The 20,986-nt window shown below is 42.6% G+C and overlaps 1 protein-coding gene across 1 annotated transcript in view; it reads left to right on the top strand.

Annotated features, from left to right (window-relative positions):
• The window catches only part of LOC150087175 (nose resistant to fluoxetine protein 6-like), a 472,773-nt gene that overhangs the window by 89,067 nt on the left and 362,720 nt on the right, over positions 1–20,986 (top strand). The window contains exon 8 of the mRNA XM_090373004.1: positions 20,758–20,850. Coding sequence (XP_090229130.1) covers positions 20,758–20,850 — 93 coding nt within the window. The remainder of the gene's footprint in view (positions 1–20,757; positions 20,851–20,986) is intronic.

A 20,986-nucleotide genomic window follows, 5' to 3' on the forward strand; every position in this document is an offset into this window, starting at 1 on the left:
CTTTCCTAAGCCAGGAAAGGATCCAAAAGTTACCACCAATTATCGTCCCATTGCTCTGACTAGCTGTCTGTGCAAAATCCTGGAGAGAATGGTCAATTCTCGTTTAATATGGTATTTAGAATCAAATGACCTTCTCTCCAGCATCCAGTGCGGCTTCCGAAGGAACCGGTCCACTTTGGACCATCTTATTAGATTGGAAGCATCCATCCGGGATGCTTTCCTAAAACGCGAACACTTGGTGTCGGTGTTCTTTGACATGGAGAAAGCGTATGACACAACTTGGAGATTTGGCATTTTAAAAGATCTGCATAGCCTTGGCCTTAGGGGGTATCTCCCCTTTTTTATTCAAAACTTTTTAGCCAATCGATCTTTCCAAGTTCGTGTGGGATCCTCACTCTCTCGTCCCTTCAGCCAAGAGGAGGGAGTACCACAAGGATCAGTATTAAGTGTCACGCTTTTTGCCATCAAAGTCAATTCCATCACAGAACAACTTCCTCCAACTGTAAACTGTGCCCTCTATGTTGATGACTTTAGCATATTTTGTCAGTCATGCAACATGAGGGTTATTGAAAGACAACTGCAGAAAGCCATTGATTGCCTTAATTCCTGGGCACTTGGTAATGGCTTCAGGTTCTCGCCGGAGAAGACCGTTTGCGTACACTTTTGTCGCAAGCGTAATCTTCATCCTGAACCTGAATTACGGCTCGGACAAAATGTTATCCCAGTAGTGTCAGACACAAAATTCTTGGGACTTGTGTTTGATAAAAAGTTGACTTTTCTCAAACATATTCGTCAACTTCGTACAAACTGCACGAGGGGACTCAATATCCTCCGCTCTCTCTCCTCAACGCGTTGGGGAGCAGATCGATGCACCCTACTACGGCTCTACCGTGCACTTGTACGACCCAAATTAGACTACGGGTCCCAGGTATACTCTTCAGCTAGAGATAGTGTCCTCCGATGGCTAGACCCTGTCCACCATCAGGCTATCCGTATCGCTACTGGAGCTTTTCGAACATCTCCTGTCCAGAGCTTATACGTCGAAGCAAATGAACCATCGTTATCCCTTCGACGTAAGCAGTTGTCTTTAAACTATGCTTTAAAGTTGAAATCCCTGCCAGACCATCCTACGTGGACGTCGGTTTTTGAGCCACGTTGGGAAAACTTGTACAATAACCGTCAGACTGCCAACCGACCTTTTGGTATTCGTATCCAAGAGCTAATCAGTGAGTTTAACATCATGGTAGACAAGGTGGCACAAACACCAAAAGAAACTACTCCACCCTGGCATGCTCATCCCCCACCGTGCGACTTTTCCCTTAAGAAATGGGTAAAGTCTGAGACCTCTTCATCTGTCTACCAGCAGCTCTACTCTGCACACCAAGCTGAGCACTCAGACTTCCTGCCCGTTTACACAGACGGCTCGAAGTCTGAATCGTGCGTAGGATCTGCTGCTGTCTTTCCGGACACTATAATATCTCAGCAGATTCCTCCCGAATCCAGCATATACACTGCAGAGCTGTATGCTATAGAGCTAGCCTTGAATCACATTCGAACTTGTCAATTCCAAAGGTCAATAATATATTCTGATTCTTTGAGTGTATTACAGGCTTTATTATCTACGAGATATAATTCTCATCCAGTTCTTTGTCGGGTTCAGCAGAAGAGACATTCTCTTCATGAATGCAAGTTTGATATCCGCTTCTGCTGGATTCCTAGCCACATTGGGATAAAGGGAAATGATTTGGCTGACGCTGCAGCCAAATCAGCAACACCCACTCATAATCGTTGCCTGTCAGTCCCCTATACAGACTACAGGCAAATAATACGCAAAAAGATATATTCCCAATGGCAAGAACTATGGCAGAGACAGAGAACAAATAAATTATATCAAATAAAGCCTGTAATAGAAACATGGCAGTCTAGTCTGCGCAGGACTCGGAGCGAGGAAGTTGTTCTTGCTCGACTCCGCATAGGACACAGTCATCTGACACATTCCTTTCTGCTGAGGGCTGATGACCCTCCTATGTGCGAGTCTTGCGACACCATTTTATCAATAAAGCATATTTTAATAGATTGCGTTAATTTTACCGATATTCGCAATATATATTTTACCGCTTTTACTCATCCGACTGAGCCTTATACACTCAGTCAGATTTTATCAGACAATAACCACGTGTCAGCAGTTTTTAAGTTTTTACAAGCTATTAATATATACACACATATATAAATTGGATCATTTATTTTTAAACTTATACTGCTTTTACACATTGATATATATATACAAATAATTTGACGAGGTAACCTTTTTAAAGGTTACCAGAATTCATTTTTAGTGTTATTTTAATCGTTTCCTGGCGCAGTATAGCCTTAGTTGTTTTTGCGCCAATAAACACCAAATCAAATCAAAATCAAAACCACCAAAAGAGTCATTCACTCCGATTGCACGCTATTTATTGAGTTCACAAAAGCCCACCAAAAAAACACAGTCAGCTGCCACTCCTATATCCGTACCTCCGAGTGCTCCACCACTACCAAAACCAAGTGGTAAAGAGCTAACAGATAAAACAGAAACAATGGATGTCGAGCACAAGGAGGTACCGGATGAATCAGTCTTGGAACTCTTCGCGGAGGAAGAAATGGACACGGGACAGCGTCCATTCTTCCCCAAAAAAGATAAAGCCAAGACTGATAAAATTAAGCCCTCAGCAGTTCGGAAGCCGCCTGATGGACCCACCAAGCCAAAATAATGGCTAAATTCCTACAATGGAATTGTCGTGGATTCCGGCGAAATACTGATGACATCAAGGCCCTCCTGCAAAAGCACGAGCCAGTTTGCTTTTGCTTGCAGGAGACGTATCTAAAAGCAAACGATGATCCCACCATGCATAACATCACAATCTTTTGTAAGGATAGAATTGCGGATGGTCCTGCTCATGGAGGAGTGGCTATCCTTGTGAGTAATCAGACCCCAGTTCAGCCCTTGCTAATTACAACCAGCATAGAGGCTGTTGCAATTCGCCTTACAGTGGGTTTTCTATTAACGGTCTGCTCTATTTATTTGCCACCTGGGACTGACATCTCCCAGGAAGCCCTTGATGATCTTGTAACGCAGTTGCCGCCCCCTTTCTTATTTCTTGGGGATTTTAATGGACATAACACCCTGTGGGGTAGTGCTATCATCAATGGAAGGGGACGGGTCATAGAGCGTATGCTCAATGACAATGCCCTTTCCCTTGTAAATACTGGAACAAACACCTTCTTCCACATGCCTACCCGTACGTTTTCTGCCATTGATCTCTCTATCTGCTCCCCTTCTCTACTCCCTTCGGCCCCGGGTGCCAAGCGTTCCGTGGCCAAGCGATCTCAGTGCGTTTTCCAAAGCGAGCTATCTAAAGAGCTTTTGCCATTGTATATATTCTGTTTATTTCTGAATACCGTTTTTTCTCATTTTATATTTAAGTAGCTCTTTTGTTCTGCAAGAAGTAGGCAAAGGCCCAGAAAGGAAAGAAACCTTTCAGTTTCGTTTTCTTTATTACTAACACAACTAATAGCCGCTTGCTCACCTCGTGGCACTGCTCCTGCCTCCCCGTGGCGGGGCCGGTAACCTGGGTGGTAAAGACAAACCCCCAGGGCCAAAAGGAGCCGACATGGATATAAGTGACTATCCACTGTTAGAGCCCTCGAGCTCAAGGTCAGAAATTCCTGACATTGACCATGACTCCAATCGTCCAAAGAGACTAAGGACGGAAAATCAGAATAATGACGTGCCAGCATTTCTTATAATGCACTCATTATCCACGCAACCTGTTGGCAAACTATCGCCTTTTCTTATACAGAAATGTTTAGAATCGGTTTGTGGATCTCCTAAAATGGTTAAGCGTCTCCAATCTGGAGACCTTCTAATTGAAACTTCTAAGACAACTCACTCAGAGAAGCTGTTAAAATTAACATCATTTAACAGTATTCCAGTGTCAGTTACGCCCCATAACACTCTTAACACCTCTAGAGGCGTTATCAGCGAATGGGACTTACTATCAGTGTCAGAAGAAGAGATAATACAAGAACTGAGGGAACAAAAAGTGACTCATGCGCGGAGAATAATGACCAAAAAAGATGGGAACCTACTACCAACCAGGTCCGTCATTTTGACATTTAGTACTCCGACTCTTCCATCTTCTGTTAAAGCAGGTTATTTAAACTGCAAGATTCGGCCTTACATCCCAAATCCCATTCGCTGCTTTAAGTGCCAGAAGTATGGCCATTCTCAGACGGCATGCCGAGGCGATGCTGTGTGTCCTATTTGTGGCTCTAAGGAGCATTCCCAAGGAGACTGTACAGCTGCCACTCCTAGTTGCCCTAACTGTAAAGGAAGCCATCCTGCCTTTTCTAAAGCATGTGACCTTTGGAAAACAGGCAAACAAATCCAGAAATATAAGGTAGAGCATAAAGTCACATACCCTGAAGCAAGGAAGCAAATACTGTTAACCATGCCTAGCCGATCATACGCATCGGTCTCTAAAAACAGCCGGTCAATTTCAACTCAAACAGATGCTCCATAGAACCAAACATTTCATTTGCCACCTGGGCCAAAACCATGCTAACGTGCAATAAAAAATCTACAGTTAATGAAACCAGCAACACGCCAATCAGTATCCCAACTGATGCCATCTCAACCTTGCCCGAAAGAACAAAATCTGTTAGTGTTGAAAATCAAAAGACAATGAAATCATGCTATAGCAACATTCAAATGGAAGTTCAGTCAGAGGACGAAGACACAGTCCTAGAATTACATGCCAATGATACCATGGATAAAGGACGCCCAACCTTTCCCAAAAATGAAAAATCAAAACTAAGCAGGCAGAAACCTCAGAAAAAACAGTCAGATCAATCTTCGTCAAATAAACCCAAGCAATGAACAAATTCCTACAATGGAACTGCAGAGGATTACGCAGTAATATAGATGACCTGAATGATTTACTCACACAAACTAACGCATTAGGAGTATGCTTACAGGAAACATTTTTATCACCAAAAGTTTCACTCAAATTCAAAAACTATACTATGTTTAGGCGAGACAGGGATTCTGACTCTTCTCGTGGAGGGGTAGGTATTCTTGTCAAAACTACCATACCATCAAGACATCTCCAACTAGTAACCTCCCTAGAAGTTGTAGCAGTTCGGATAGCAATGGGAATATCATTAACCCTTGCATCTGTTTATATACCACCTAATTATCCTTGTACCCAGACTGAACTTGACAACCTTTTAACACAACTGCCACCTCCTGTCTGTTTACTCGGTGATTTTAACGGTCACCATCCATTGTGGGGATCCTCCACTATGGATAAGAGAGGCCAATTAATTGAAACATTCCTAGATAACCATAATCTGACTGTATTAAACACTGGCTCTCCAACGTATGTTCAATTACCTGCAGGCACAACATCTGCCATAGATTTATCTATCTGTTCAGCATCTCTTTTTCCAAGTATGGAATGGTTGGTGTTGAACGATCTATTCCACAGTGACCATTTTCCAATCATCAGCTCACTTCAAACACAGGTCGTATCATGCCCCAAAGCCCGTATATCTTGGAATTTCCACAAAGCAGACTGGAAAAACTACTGTACTTGTGTCCTATTAAACAAACAGTATGTACAGCAACAACATATTGATGAAGTAACCGAACACATTACCAGCCATATATTATCAGCAGCTGAAATGTCTATTCCAAAATCCAACCAGAGCAAGCGGGTACACCAAAACCATTGGTGGAATCAAGATTGCACCATAGCGAAAGTAGAAAAAAACCGTGCTTGGAACCAATTTCGCAAATTCCCCACTACTGCCAACCTTATAGCTTTCAAAAAACTGAGAGCCAAAGCAAGACAAATTAGGAAAAAAGCAAAACGTGACTCCTGGATTAAGTTCGCCTCAACTATTAACAAAAATACTGACACTCGGATTATCTGGAAAAAAATACAAGCTCTCAATGGAAAATTTCTACCTCTACAGTCTCCAATAATTCAGTGGAATGGGCAGGACCTATCTTCTCCTACTGACATCGCAAATGCTTTAGCAGAATATTTCTATAATACTTCCGCCTCAACCACTTATGTGACTGCTTTTCAGAGAATTAAAACTAATGAAGAACGAAAAAAATTGAATTTTTCAACTAATCACCCACTTCCATATAACCAGCCCTTTACTATAGCTGAACTCAAAGAATCCTTGAGTAAATCTCCAAATAGTGCAGCAGGACCAGACGGCATTCACTACAGAATGCTTAAACATCTGTGTGAAGCTGATCTGTACATACTATTGCTATTTTATAATAGGATCTTCTCAGAAAACACATATCCTCTCTCATGGCGTCATTCCTATATTTGTGCAATACCAAAACCGGGAAAAGATACATCTCTAGTTCAAAATTACAGACCAATATCATTGACAAGCTGTTTGGGCAAGACCTTCGAAAGGATGGTGCATAAGAGGCTCACCTGGATTCTTGAATCCCAAAATCTGCTTTCTGATCACCAATATGGCTTCCGCAAAAACAGGTCCACCCTAGATTTACTTGTCAAAATTGAATCCAACATACGTAACGCCTTCATCAGGAGACAACATTTAGTTATGGTCAACCTGGATATTCAGAAAGCATTCGACACCACATGGCGTCATGGTATTATCACAGATATGCATCAGTTAGGGTTGAGAGGCTATCTCCCTCAAATTATTCAGAACTTTTTAAAGTTACGTACCTTTCAAGTCAGATATCAAAACTTCCTATCAGCATCTCATATTCAAGAAGAGGGTGTCCCACAGGGTTCTATACTGAGTCCAACCCTATTCGCAATTAGGGTCAACAATATATTGGAAGATCTTCCAAAAACTATTGAAGTATATATGTATGCAGATGACCTCACCATATCGTGCCAATCACAAAATATGAATACTATCGAAAGACAGTAACAAATTACTCTAAACAGAATAGAATCGTGGACTTTACGCAATGGATACCATCTTGCTGAACAGAAATCCACTACCACTCATTTCTGCAAACTCCGGTCATTTCATCCTGATCCTGAGTTAAAGATAAAAAATGTGTCGGTTCCTCTGGTTAACACTGTCCGCTTTCTTGGCCTGATTCTAGATAGAAAACTGAACTTTCAAGCACATGTGGCCTATCTTCGTACCATCTGCTTGAAGAAATTGAATATCCTTCGGTGTGTGTCATCCATGTCTTGGGGCGCTGATCGGCATACGCTTATCCATATTTATAGAGCTCTCATCAGATCCCGTTTGGACTACGGTTCCCCAGTGTATGACTCTGCGAGGAAGAGTACATTAGAACGATTAAATACCATCCAGCACAGTGCCCTTCGAGTTTCTCTAGGGGCTTTCAGAACATCCCCAGTCCAGAGCCTTTACATTGAAGCCCACGAACCTCCCTTACATCTTCGGAGGAAAACATTGCTTTTAATGTATGCCGCAAAAATCCGCAGTCTTCCCTACCACCCGAATTGGAGATGTCTGTACAACACCGAATGGGACTCATTTTACAACAGTAAACCAAATGAAAACAGACCTGCTGCACTTAGACTTAAAGAACTAACTCAAACGTGGAATATTGCAATCGACAATATATATCAGGACATAACACCTCCTGATCCACAGTGGACAAATATCCCTGCAATTTACGATGACTATTTCCAACAGTGGGGAAAGAACACCTTGTGTCCCTTCAATATCGCACAGTTACATGAAGCTCACTCTGCTTTTAATTCACAGGCCTGTAAGATCTATACAGATGGATCGAAAACTGAGACCCAAGTAGGCGCTGCTGCGATCTTTCCATCTTTCAGCACTTCTGTCTCATTACCTGTAGAATGCAGTATCTTCACTGCTGAGCTTTATGCTATTAACTTGGCTCTAGGGCATATTACTCAACTTCTAATTTCGTCTGCCATAATATACACTGACTCGCTCAGTGCTGTCTCTGCCATAAATAGTAATACCAACTCCTCTCACCCTGTAATAAAACAAATCCATTCTAAATTACTTGTGTGTAATGAGTCAAACCAAACTGTAACATTCTGTTGGATTCCAGGTCATTCTGGGATAGCAGGAAACGAAAGAGCAGATCTAGCAGCCAAACAACCAGATACTACTCTTTTGCAGACTTTTCGATCCCCATATACTGATTATAAACATATCATCCATAAAGATGTTACAATAGCTGGTCATTAATCTGGAGAAGTTATCCAGAAAACAAATTATTCCAAATAAAACCAGAACCAAAGCTGTGGCCCTCCAGCTTCCAGAAAAGCAGACGAGAAGAAACAATTTTAGGAAGGCTCAGGATTGGGCATACTTATCTCACTCATCTCTATCTATTAACTAATGACAGCGCTCCACAATGTACATCATGTCAAGTACAACTGACCATTCGCCATTTGTTAGTGGACTGTCCCCACCTTCAGAACATCCGCTTAGATACTTTTAAATCAATTGCTAAAACACAGTCATCAATAAATTTATTGCAGATTCTGGGAGATGATTCTAATAAAAAGGAACTATATACTTTCCTAAACCGGATACAAATATATCATAAAATATAGATATTATTTCATATTCACTATTAGAAGACACAATATGGCCCAAGTAGCCTTTGTGTCGTTAAACCCAACAACAACAACATCTACTCCCTTCACTCACTTGGGAAGTGGAGGAGAATCTATACGGAAGTGATCACTTCCCTGTGATAACCTTGTTACACAGTGGGAGACCATGTCTTCCTTTTAGGTTACCACGGTGGAAGTTTGATCAGGCTGACTGGAATGCCTTCCAACATCAGGCAAATTTTGACCTCAGTACAGTCAGTCAGGAGCCTATCAATGATGCAGTTAAGTACATCACAGAAATTATTGTCCAAGCAGCTGCGAAAGCTGTTCCAAAAACATCTGACCGGTTTCCACCATTTCCCAAACCTTGGTGGAATTCACAATGCACAGCAGCAAAAAAGGCCCAAAACAAAGCGTGGGGGATATTCCGTCGATATCCTACCACTGCTAATCTAATAGCCTTCAAGCGCACACGAGCCAAAGCACGCTACATTCGCCGTCAGAGTCAAAAGGAATCATGGATCCGTTTTACGTCATCTATTAACCAGACTACCAATTCTAAGGTAGTCTGGGATAAAATCCGGAAAATGAAGGGAAAATATACATCCCACCCTTCTTCAATCCTAGATTATAATGGATGCGCTATTGCAGATCCAACTGCAATAGCCAATGCTTTTGGGGAAACATTCTCTAACATCTCTGCAACATCTTCGTATTCCCCAGAGTTCCTGGTCCTGAAACATAAACTGGAAAGAGAAGCACTTAATTTTAAGTCCAAGGGCCTCTATCCCTACAACGGGGATTTTACTATTCAGGAACTTAAAAGAGCCCTCGCTCTTTCCAAAGCAAGTGCTGTTGGACCAGATGGCATCCATTATGACATGATTAAACATCTTTCACCAAAATCTATGGATTGTCTGCTCCTTCTGTATAACAGAATCTTTATCGAAGGGCAGTTTCCGGATTCCTGGCGCAAGGCAATCATTCTTGCCTTTGCTAAGCCAGGAAAGGATCCAAAAGTCACTACCAATTATCGTCCTATTGCTCTGACTAGCTGTCTGTGCAAAATCCTGGAGAGAATGGTCAATTCTCGGTTAATTTGGTACTTAGAATCAAATGACCTTCTCTCCAATATCCAGTGCGGCTTCCGAAGGAACCGGTCCACTTTGGACCATCTTATTAGACTGGAAACATCCATCCGGGATGCTTTCCTAAAACGCGAACACTTGGTGTCGGTGTTCTTTGACATGGAGAAAGCGTATGACACAACTTGGAGATTTGGCATCTTAAAAGATCTGCATAGCCTTGGTCTTAGGGGACGACTCCCCATTTTTATTAAAAACTTTTTAGACAATCGATCTTTCCAAGTTCGTGTGGGATCCTCACTCTCTCGTTCCTTTAGCCAAGAGGAGGGAGTACCACAGCGATCAGTTTTAAGTGTCACGCTTTTCGCCATCAAAGTAAATTCCATCACAGAACAACTTCCTCCAACCGTAAACAGTGCGCTCTATGTTGATGACTTTAGCATTTTTTGTCAGTCATGCAACATGAGGGTTATTGAAAGACAACTGCAAAAAGCCATTGATCGCCTTAATTCCTGGGCACTTGCTAATGGCTTCAGGTTCTCGCCGGAGAAGACCGTTTGCGTGCACTTTTGTCGCAAGCGTAATCTTCATCCTGAACCTGAATTAAGGCTCGGACATAATGCTATTCCAGTAGCGGCGGATACAAAAGTTTTGGGACTCGTATTTGATAAGAAGTTAACCTTTCTGGATCACATCCGTCAACTCCGCACAAGGTGCACAAGAGGGCTGAATATTCTGCGCTCTCTTTCCTCTACATCTTGGGGTGCGCGATCGATGCACCCTACTACGCATCTACCGTGCACTTGTACGATCCAGACTTGATTACGGGTCCCTGGTATACAATTCGGCCAGAGACAGTGTACTTCGTTGGCTGGACCCTGTCCATCATCAGGCCCTCCGTATAGCTACTGGAGCATTTCGAACATCTCCTGTCCAGAGCTTATACGTCGAAGCAAACGAACCGCCGTTATCGCTTCGACGTAAGCAATTGTCTCTAAACTACGCTCTAAAACTAAAATCCTTGCCAGACCATCCTACGTGGCTATCCGTTTTTGAGCCACGATGGGAAAATTTGTACAACACTCGAAAGACTGCCAATCGTCCTTTTGGTATTCGTCTCCAAGAGCTACTCAAAGAACTTAATATCAAGGTAGACAAAGTTGCTCAAACACCGAAGCAACCCCTTCCACCCTGGCATGCTCATGTTCCGGCATGTGACTTGTCCCTTAGAAATTGGGGAAAGTCGGACACTCCATCGTCTGTCTACCTGCAGCTTTATTCAGCACACCGAGCTGAATATTCTGACTTCGCGCCAGTTTACACAGACGGCTCGAAGTCGGAATCATATGTGGGATCTGCTGCTGTCTTTACAGACAGCACTACATCGGAGCAGATTCCCTCTGAATGCAGCATATTTACTGCAGGGCTGCACGCAATAGAGTTAGCCTTGGATCACATTAGTGAATGCCAACACCAACGGTTCATTTTATATTCTGACTCTCTCAGCGTGTTACAGGCTTTAATAACCGTGAAATATAATTCTCATCCAGTTCTGTCTAGCATTCAGCAGAAGATTCACTTCCTCCGTAAACGTGAATATGACATCCGCTTCTGCTGGATTCCCAGCCACATTGGGATTAAGGGAAATGATTTGGCTGACGCCGCAGCCAAATCAGCAATTCCAAATAATAACCGTTGCCTGTCAGTCCCCTATACAGACTACAGGCAAACAATACAGCAAAAGATACATTCCCAATGGCAGGATTTGTGGAATAGACAGACTGGGAATAAACTATATTGTATAAAGCCTGTAATCGAACCGTGGCAGTCTAGTCTGCGCAGGAATCGTAAGGAGGAAGTTGTTCTTGCCCGGACCCGCATAGGACATAGTCATTTGACTCATTCGTTTTTGCTGAGGGCTGATGACTCTCCTATGTGTGTGTCCTGTGGTACAACTTTAACTATCAGACACCTTTTAATTGACTGTCCAGATTTTAGCAATATCCGTTTTACCGCTTTTAACCATCTGACTGAGCCGTATACACTCAGTCAGATTTTATCTGACAATGACAATGTGTCTGCTGTTTTTAGCTATTTTAAATTAATAAAAGTTTTTAATTGTATTTAATTTATGCTTTTGTTACATTATTATATATTTCGACATGGTGGCCTTACTAATTAGGTCACCGAGAATTTAAACTTTTTAAATATTACCTAGTCTTGGCGCATTATGGCCACAGCTGCCAATGCGCCATAAAAAACCAAACCAATCAATCAATCAATCAAGCATGCCGGGTAGTGGGCGTCCCTTTGGGCTCCGTGGTGGGTGGGGAGCCCGGGCACTGAACAACTAAATAATCTCTATGAATCCTGATAAACTTACTCCTTCAGGGGCCCCAACCCGGTCCCTATCTGAAAATTTAGACAATGAATCAGATAGCATTATTGCTACAAAGAGGCAGCGAACAGAAATATCATCAGGGCCTGTTCCAAGATTTTTAATAATTCATTCTACCACAGAAAAACCGATTGGCAAAATGTCGCCCTTCTTCATACAGAAAGGGTTAGATGGGTTAGCAGGTTCACCCAAGTCAGTTAAGAGGCTCCGTTCTGGAGACCTCTTAATTGAAACCAGAACTGACAGGCAGTCTGCAATCGGAGGACTACCCAACATCAATCGGAGGACTACCCATAACAGTAACACCACATAGAACACTAAACTCATCAAGAGGTGTCATTTCGGAATGGGACCTTCTCGACGTAACCGAGGAGGAAATCTGCTTGGAACTGAAACCTCAGGGAGTTATAGCCGTCAAGAGAATTAGTGCGCGTAGGGATGGGAAACTTGTTAAAACCAGGAGTGTTATCCTGACTTTTAACTCTCCCAAACCTCCTGATGAGATTAAAGCTGGCTACATCAACTGCTCAGTGCGTCCATATGTTCCAAACCCTTTACGGTGTTTTAAATGCCAGAAATATGGACATTCACAAATGGCCTGCCGTGGAGTCCTTGCATGCGCTCGATGCGGTGCAAAGGACCACGAAACAACAGCATGTTCTGCCGCAAACCCCACCTGTATTAACTGTGAAGGCGAACACCCAGCCTATTCACGAGCATGCCAGAGGTGGAAAGAAGAAAAAGAAATTCAACGGCTGAAGGCAGAGCTAAACATATCGTACCAGGAGGCAAGGAAAGCAGTGAAACCTCTCAACATCAAAAAACCTACCTACGCCCAGAAGGTAGCAGGGAGGTGTTCCATTGGAACTCAGACGGACATGTCCATCCCTCCAAAAGAATCATTTACTCCCATCGCCCGCTATCTGTTAAGCTCCCAAAAACCTGCACAGAAGGACCAATCAGCTGCCACTCCTATATCAGTACCTCCTAATGCTCCACAAATAACAAAAGCAATCACGAAAGAAAAGAATAAGAAAGGTGACATACCACCTACAACCCAAGAAAAGATGGGTGTAGAGCAGAAGGAGGTACAAGAAGACTCAGTCTTGGAGCTCTTTGCTGAGGAGGAAATGGACACTGGACAGCGTCCGTACTTCCCCAGGAAGGATAAATCCAAGACTGAAAAAGGTAAGCCCTCAGCACCTCGGAAGCCGCCTGATGGACCCACCAAGCCAAAATAATGGCTAAATTCCTACAGTGGAACTGCCGTGGATTCCGGCGAAACAATGATGACATCAAGGCCCTTCTGCGAAAGCATGAGCCTGTCTGCTTTTGCTTACAAGAGACATACCTGAAGCCAAACGAAAACCTTTCGCTTCGTAACACTACTATCATTCGAAAGGACAGAACTGACGATGGACCTGCTCATGGGGGTGTTGCTATAATTCTGGGCAACCACACCCGATATCAAACTATTGCGCTCACCACCAACATAGAAGCGGTAGCGGTTCGCCTTACGGTAGGGTTTTTAATAACAGTCTGTTCAGTGTAGGTGCCACCTGGGGCTGATATCTCCCAGAGAGACCTTGATGATCTCATTGTGCAGCTGCCTACGCCTATCTTACTCCTGGGCGACTTCAATGGACATAACACCCTGTGGGGTAGTGCAAACGTTAATGGAAGGGGACGTGTCATAGAGCATGTGCTCAATGACAATGACCTATCCCTTCTAAATGTGGGAACTAACACCTTTTTTCACATGCCTACCCGTACGTTCTCTGCTATTGATCTCTCTATATGTTCCCCCTCTCTCCTTCCTTCAATCACTTGGGAGGTAGAGGAGAATCTTTATGGGAGTGATCACTTCCCCGTGATAACGAGCCTACTTAAAGTGACGCCATGTTCACCTTTTAGGTTACCACGATGGAAGATTGATCAGGCTGACTGGAACACCTTTCAACACCTGGTAGACTTTAACGTCAGTACAGTCAGTCGGGAGCCTATCAATGATGCAGTGGCGTACATCACAGAAAGCATTGTCCATGCAGATGCAGCTACAATTCCGAAAACATCTACCCGGTTTCCGCCATTTCCAAAACCTTGGTGGAATACCGAATGCACAGCAGCAAAAAAGGCACAAAATAAAGCTTGGGGGATATTCCGACGATATCCTACCACAGCCAATCTCTTAGCCTTCAAACGTGCACGCGCGAAAGCGCGATATATTCGTCGTCAGAGCCAAAAGGAATCTTGGGTCCGCTTTACATCCACCATTACCCAGTCAACCAGCAGTAAAGCTATATGGGACAAAATCCGGAAAAATGAAGGGTAAATATGCATCGCACCCTTCATCGGTCCTGGAGTATAATGGATGCGTTATTGCAGATCCAACTGCAATAGCCAATGCACTTGGGGAGACTTTTTCTACCATCTCGTCAACATCTGCTTACTCACCAGAATTTCTGGTCTGGAAAGATAAATGTGAAAAGCAACCAATTAACTTTAAATCAAGGAGGTCTCATCCCTATAACGGGCCCTTTACCACGGAAGAGTTAAAAACAGCTCTAACTCTTACCAAGGCAAGTGCTGCCGGACCAGATCTTATCCATTATGATATGATCAAACATCTGTCTGAAAAATCCATGGACCAACTGTTTTTTCTATATAACAGAATATTTCAAGAAGAGCAGTTTCCGGATTCCTGGCATAAGGCAATCGTGCTTGCCTTTCCTAAGCCAGGAAAAGATCCCAAAATCCCAACGAACTACCGTCCTATTGCTCTGACTAGCTGTCTGTGCAAAATTCTGGAGAGAATGGTCAATGCCCGCCTTATCTGGTATTTGGAGGCTAATGGATTCCTCTCCAGATTTCAGTGCGGCTTCCGTAGGAATAGGTCAACTTTGGACCACTTAATCAGGCTCGAAACTTCCATTCGAGATGCCTTTTTAAAACGAGAACACCTAGTGTCAGTGTTCTTCGATATGGAAAAAGCGTACGACACAACTTGGAGATTTGGCATTTTAAAAGATTTACATAGCCTTGGCCTTAGGGGGAAACTCCCCATTTTTATTAAAAACTTTTTAGCCAATCGATCTTTCCAAGTTCGTGTGGGATCCTCACTCTCTCGTTCCTTCAGTCAAGAGGAGGGAGTACCTCAAGGATCCGTTTTAAGTGTTACGCTTTTTGCCATTAAAGTGAATTCCGTTACAGAACAACTTCCTCCAACTGTAAACTGTGCCCTCTATGTTGACGATTTTAGCATATTCTGTCATTCCTGCACCATGAGGGTAATTGAGAGGCAACTGCAACGTGCCATTGACCATTTGAACTCATGGGCAGCGAATAACGGGTTCAGGTTCTCTGCACAAAAGACTGTTTGCATGCATTTTTGCAGAAAGCGCAATCTTCACCCTGAACCTGAACTGAGGCTTGGACAAAATGCTATCCCAGTAGTACCTGAGGCCAGATTTTTGGGGCTTATATTCGATAAAAAGCTGACCTTTCTAGAACACATCCGTCAACTACGTGCGAAGTGCACGAGAGGTTTGAACATCCTACGTGCAATCTCCTCACATTCCTGGGGCGCTGACCGATGTACCCTTTTGCGCCTCTATCGTGCACTCGTACGATCTAAGTTAGATTACGGGTGCCAGGTATACGCATCCGCTAGACTCAGCGTACTCCGATGGCTGGATCCCATCCACCATCAGGCGATCCGTATTGCCACAGGAGCATTTCGAACTTCTCCTGTCCATAGCCTCTATGTCGAAGCGAATGAGCCCTCGTTATCGCTTCGCAGGAAACAGTTGTCTCTACAGTATGCTTTAAAACTGAAATCCCTGCCAGACCATCCGACGTGGACACCCGTTTTTCAGCCACGTTGGGAAAATCTGTACAACATTCGCCAGACTGCCAATCAACCATTCGGTATTCGTATCCAAAGGCTACTCAACGATTTGAACATCACATTAGACAATGTTTCCCCATCACCGGGGCAACCTTTTCCACCCTGGCATGCTCGTGTCCCAAACTGCAACTTCTCCCTTAACAATTGGAGAAAGGACAATACTTCATCCACCGTCTACCTGCAGCTCTTTTTAGCTGATCGCTCGGAACATGCTGACTTCTTGCCCATCTACACAGATGGCTCGAAGTCAGAACTGTCTGTCGGATCTGCAGCTGTTTTCCCAGATACCACGGTATCTGAGCAGATCTCCAACGAATGCAGTGTGTTCACTGCAGAGCTGCATGCGGTTGAGCTAGCCTTAGATCGCATACGAACCAGCCACTACAAAAAATATATTATATATACCGATTCTCTGAGTTCATTACAGGCTTTATCATCGATGGGGTTCAACCCTCATCCTGTCCTGACCCGGATACAGCAGAAGCTGCACTCCCTAGCAGAATTCAAATTTGATGTTCGTTTCTGCTGGATCCCAGGCCACATTGGGATCTCAGGAAATGATTTGGCAGACACTGCAGCCAAATCAGCGAACCTATTTAACTCTTGCCTGTCAGTCCCCTATACAGACTACAGGCAAGTAATTCGAAAGAAACTGATATCCCAATGGCAACACTCTTGGCATGGACAGACTACAAACAAGTTATTTGAGATTAAGCCTGTAATTGAACATTGGCAGTCTAGTCTGCGCAGGAGCCGAAAAGAGGAAGTTGTTCTATCTCGGCTCCGCATAGGACATTGTCACTTGACACATTGCTATCTGCTGAGGGCAGACGATCGTCCTATGTGTAGAAATTGTGACACCATTTTAACAGTCCGTCATGTTTTAATTGAATGTCCGTCCTTTTATAATGACCGCCGTTTATGTTTTAGCCATCTGTCTGAACCTTATACACTCAGACAGGTTTTAAACGACAATGACAATATGTCAGCTATTTTTAAGTTTTTACAACTTATTAATCTAAATAATTCAATCTAAAATATTTTTATCATTTTATACTACATGAACATTTTAAATCGTATATTCTTTTAAAATAATATACAAATAATTTAAATTTTATATTCTACATCTTTTTGACTTGGCGCATTATAGCCTTAGACGCTAATGCGCCATAAAACAAACAAACAAACAAACTCATCCGACTGAGCCTTATACACTCAGTCAGATTTTATCAGACAACGACCACGTGTCGGCAGTTTTTAAATTTTTAAAAGCAATTAATATATACACACATATATAAATAACAATTTGACGAGGTAACCTTTTTAAAGGTTACCAGAATTTATCTTTATTGTTATTTTAATCGTTTCTTGGCGCAGTATGACCATAGTTGTTTTTGCGCCAATAAACTCAAAATCAAATCAAATCAAATCAAATCATTACCCAGTTGTTTGTCACCTACTAGCAAATGATGTCGCAACCTATAAGTGAAGTATAAAATGGAAATTTTGCAAAGCAAACTGGGAAAAATACCACTGTGCTGCTTCTTTAGATGAGAAAAATCATAAGACATACAGAAATCCACTACCACTGATTACTGCAAACTCCGATCATTTCATCCTGATCCTGAGTTAAACATAAAAAATGTGTCGGTTCCTCTGGTTAACACTGTCCGCTTTCTTGGCCTGATACTAGATAGAAAACTGAACTTTCAAGCACATGTGGCCTATCTTCGAACCATCTGCTTGAAGAAATTGAATATCCTTCGGTATGTGTCATCCATGTCATGGGGCGCTGATAGGCATACTCTTATCCATATTTATAGAGCTCTCATCAGGTCCCGTTTGGACTACGGTTCTCCAGTGTATGACTCTGCGAGGAAGAGTAGTTTAGAGCGATTAAATACCATCCAGCACAAGGCCCTTCGAGTTTCTTTAGGGGCTTTAAGAACTTCCCCGGTCCAGAGCCTTTACATTGAAGCCCACGAACCTCCCTTACATCTTCGGAGGAACATCGAAAGCATTGCTTTTGATGTATGCAGGAAAAATCCGCAATTTTCCCTCTCATCCTAATTGGAGATATCTGTACAATACTAAATGGTACCCATTTTACAACAGTAAACCAAATGAAAAGAGACCTGCTGTACTTGGACTTCAAGAACTAACTCAAACGTCGAATATTGAAATTGACAATATATATCAGGACATAACACAGCCTGATCCACCGTGGACAAATATCCCTGCAATTTACGATGACTATTTCCAAAAGTGGGGAAATAACACCTTGTGTCCCTTTAATATCGCTCAGTTACATGAAAATCACTCTGCTTCTAATTCACAGGCCGGGAAGATCTATTCAGACGGATCAAAAACTGAGACCCAAGTAGCGGCAATCTTTCCATCATTCACCACTTCTGTCTCATTACCCGTAGAATGCAGTATATTCACTGCTGAGCTTTATGCTATTAACTTGGCCCTATGTCAGATTACTCAGCTTCTAATTTCATCTGCCTTAATATACATTGACTCGCTCAGTGCTGTCTCTGCCATAAATAGTAATACCAACTCCTCTCACCCTGTAATAAAACAAATCCATTCTAAATTACTTGTGTGTAATGAGTCAAACCAAACTGTGACATTCTGCTGGATTCCAGGTCATTCTGGGATTACAGGAAATGAAAGAGCAGATCTTGTAGCCAAACAACTAGATACTACTCTTTTGCAGACTTTTCGAACCCCATATACTGATTATACAGGGTGTTTCAGTTAAACGTTTCAGAACTTCTAAGAGGGGTAGGGTACATCCTGACAACTCGAAATCATATAGCAATGTAGGGTCGGAAATGCTTTCCTGAAGCGGTGTTGTACACAGAAGCACCATAAAAAGAAAAGAGACCGTAAGTGAGAAATCGTTTTAATAATACATGAAAAGAAGCAAAAGGTACATGGATTAAAGTAAGTGTTCGAAGTTTCTTCCACGGGCTACAATGCACGCCTCACATCTCCAACGCATGGACATCCGAACATTCTGGAATACTCCAGGCGAATTTCGAATTTCTTCGGCAGCTACTGCGATTCTTGCAACCAGCTCCTCAGCATTGTCAACAGGGGTGTCATAAACTAGCGATTTCATATGACCCCAGAAATTAAAATCAAGACATGATAGGTCGGATGACCGAGCAGGCCAACGCATGGGACCACCACGTCCGATCCACTGTTGACCAAATGTGACATCCAGGTAGTTACGAACATCTCCGCTATAATGGACAGGGGCTCCATCGTGTTGGAACCACATTGTCTGTTGCGTCGATGCAGAAATCTGTTCATCTCTCAAAAGTTGTGGCAATACTTGCTGCAGAAAGATCAAGTAGATAGGTCCGGTTAGACGACACGGTAACAGGTAAGGTCCGATGAGGTGATCTCCCATAATACCGGCCCATTCATTGACCGAAAATCGAATCTGTGCTGCACGACGTCGTATTGCATGCGGGTTCTCGACCGCCCAGATATGGTCGTTATGCGTGTTGAAAATTCCTTCCCTTGTGAAGGATGCCTCATCGGAAAACAACACTTCAGCAGGAAAAAGGGGATTTGTAGCACATTTTCCAAGGTACCACTGTGCGAAAGCAATACGAGGTTGAAGAAACTTCGAACACTTACTTTAATCCATGTACCTTTTGCTTCTTTTCACGTATTATTAAAACGATTTCTCACTTACGGTCTCTTTTCTTTTTATGGTGCTTCTGTGTACAACACCGCTTCAGGAAAGCATTTCCGACCCCACATTGCTATATGATTTCGAGTTGTCAGGATGTACCCTACCCCTCTTACAAGTTCTGAAACGTTTAACTGAAACACCCTGTAAACATATTATCCGTAAAGCATGTTACAATAGCTGGTCACTAATCTGGAGAGGTTATCCAGGAAACAAATTATACCAAATAAAACCAGAACCAAAGCTGTGGCCCTCCAGCTTCCAGAAAAGCAGATGAGAAGAAAAGAAACAATTTTAGAAAGGCTCGGGATTGGGCATACTCACCTGTACCTATTAACTAATGACAGCGCTTCCCAATGTACATCATGTCAAGTACAACTGACCATTCGCCATTTGTTAGTGGACTGTCCCCACTTTCAAATCAATTACTAAAATGCAGACATCAATAAATTTAACTCAGATTCTGGGAGATGATCCTAATAAAAAAAGAACTATTTACTTTCCTAAACCGGATAGCAATATATCATAAATTATAGTTATTATTTCATATCCACCATTAGAAAGACACAATATGGCCCAAGTAGCCTATGTGCCGTTAAAACCAACAACAACAACTCTCCTGACTTTAAACAAGAACTCCAACCCTTCTGCTCTGCGTGGAAACACTGCTGGAAATCATTTTCTAGAAGTCGCATTGGTAATGTAATCGGAGGTCCTCAGAGTTTGGATTGTTTCCGATTACATTATTATCTTTCATGTGGGATTACAAAAAGTGTGGAAAAGTGTAAACATTCTGACATTCTTCTCCGATGGACAAACGGAATTCAAATACCACATTAGTAGCTTAGTTCATACGGTAGGTAACAACCGTTACTCAGTCTTTGTAAATTCTGATAGCGGTGTTCTCAGCAGTGCATATGAAAAAGTTATAAAAATAGTTTGTCTTAAATAATTTTAACAGTACTTTACATTTTTAATTGCTATTGATTAAACAAATATTTTCATTGGCATATACCTCTCTCTTTTAGGGGATTGCTGGTCAGCTATGTGGTTGTGGACTCAGTAATAAATTTGAAGAAACGTTTCAGTATTCCTAGATATATAATTCATCGAATATTCAGGTAAATATTCGAATATCAATATTGAGTCATCGAATATTCAGTTAAATTTTAAATCTCTTCCCCTCTTTGCTTGTACTGCAGTTTCTTACTGTCCCCGGGTGCCAAGCGATATTTCTGCGATTTATAGAGTGGTCTT

This window comes from Mastigoproctus giganteus, chromosome 4 (assembly GCF_048544385.1).
Source record: "Mastigoproctus giganteus isolate SK-2022 chromosome 4, ASM4854438v1, whole genome shotgun sequence".
In the NCBI taxonomy this organism is placed as follows: domain Eukaryota; kingdom Metazoa; phylum Arthropoda; class Arachnida; order Uropygi; family Thelyphonidae; genus Mastigoproctus; species Mastigoproctus giganteus.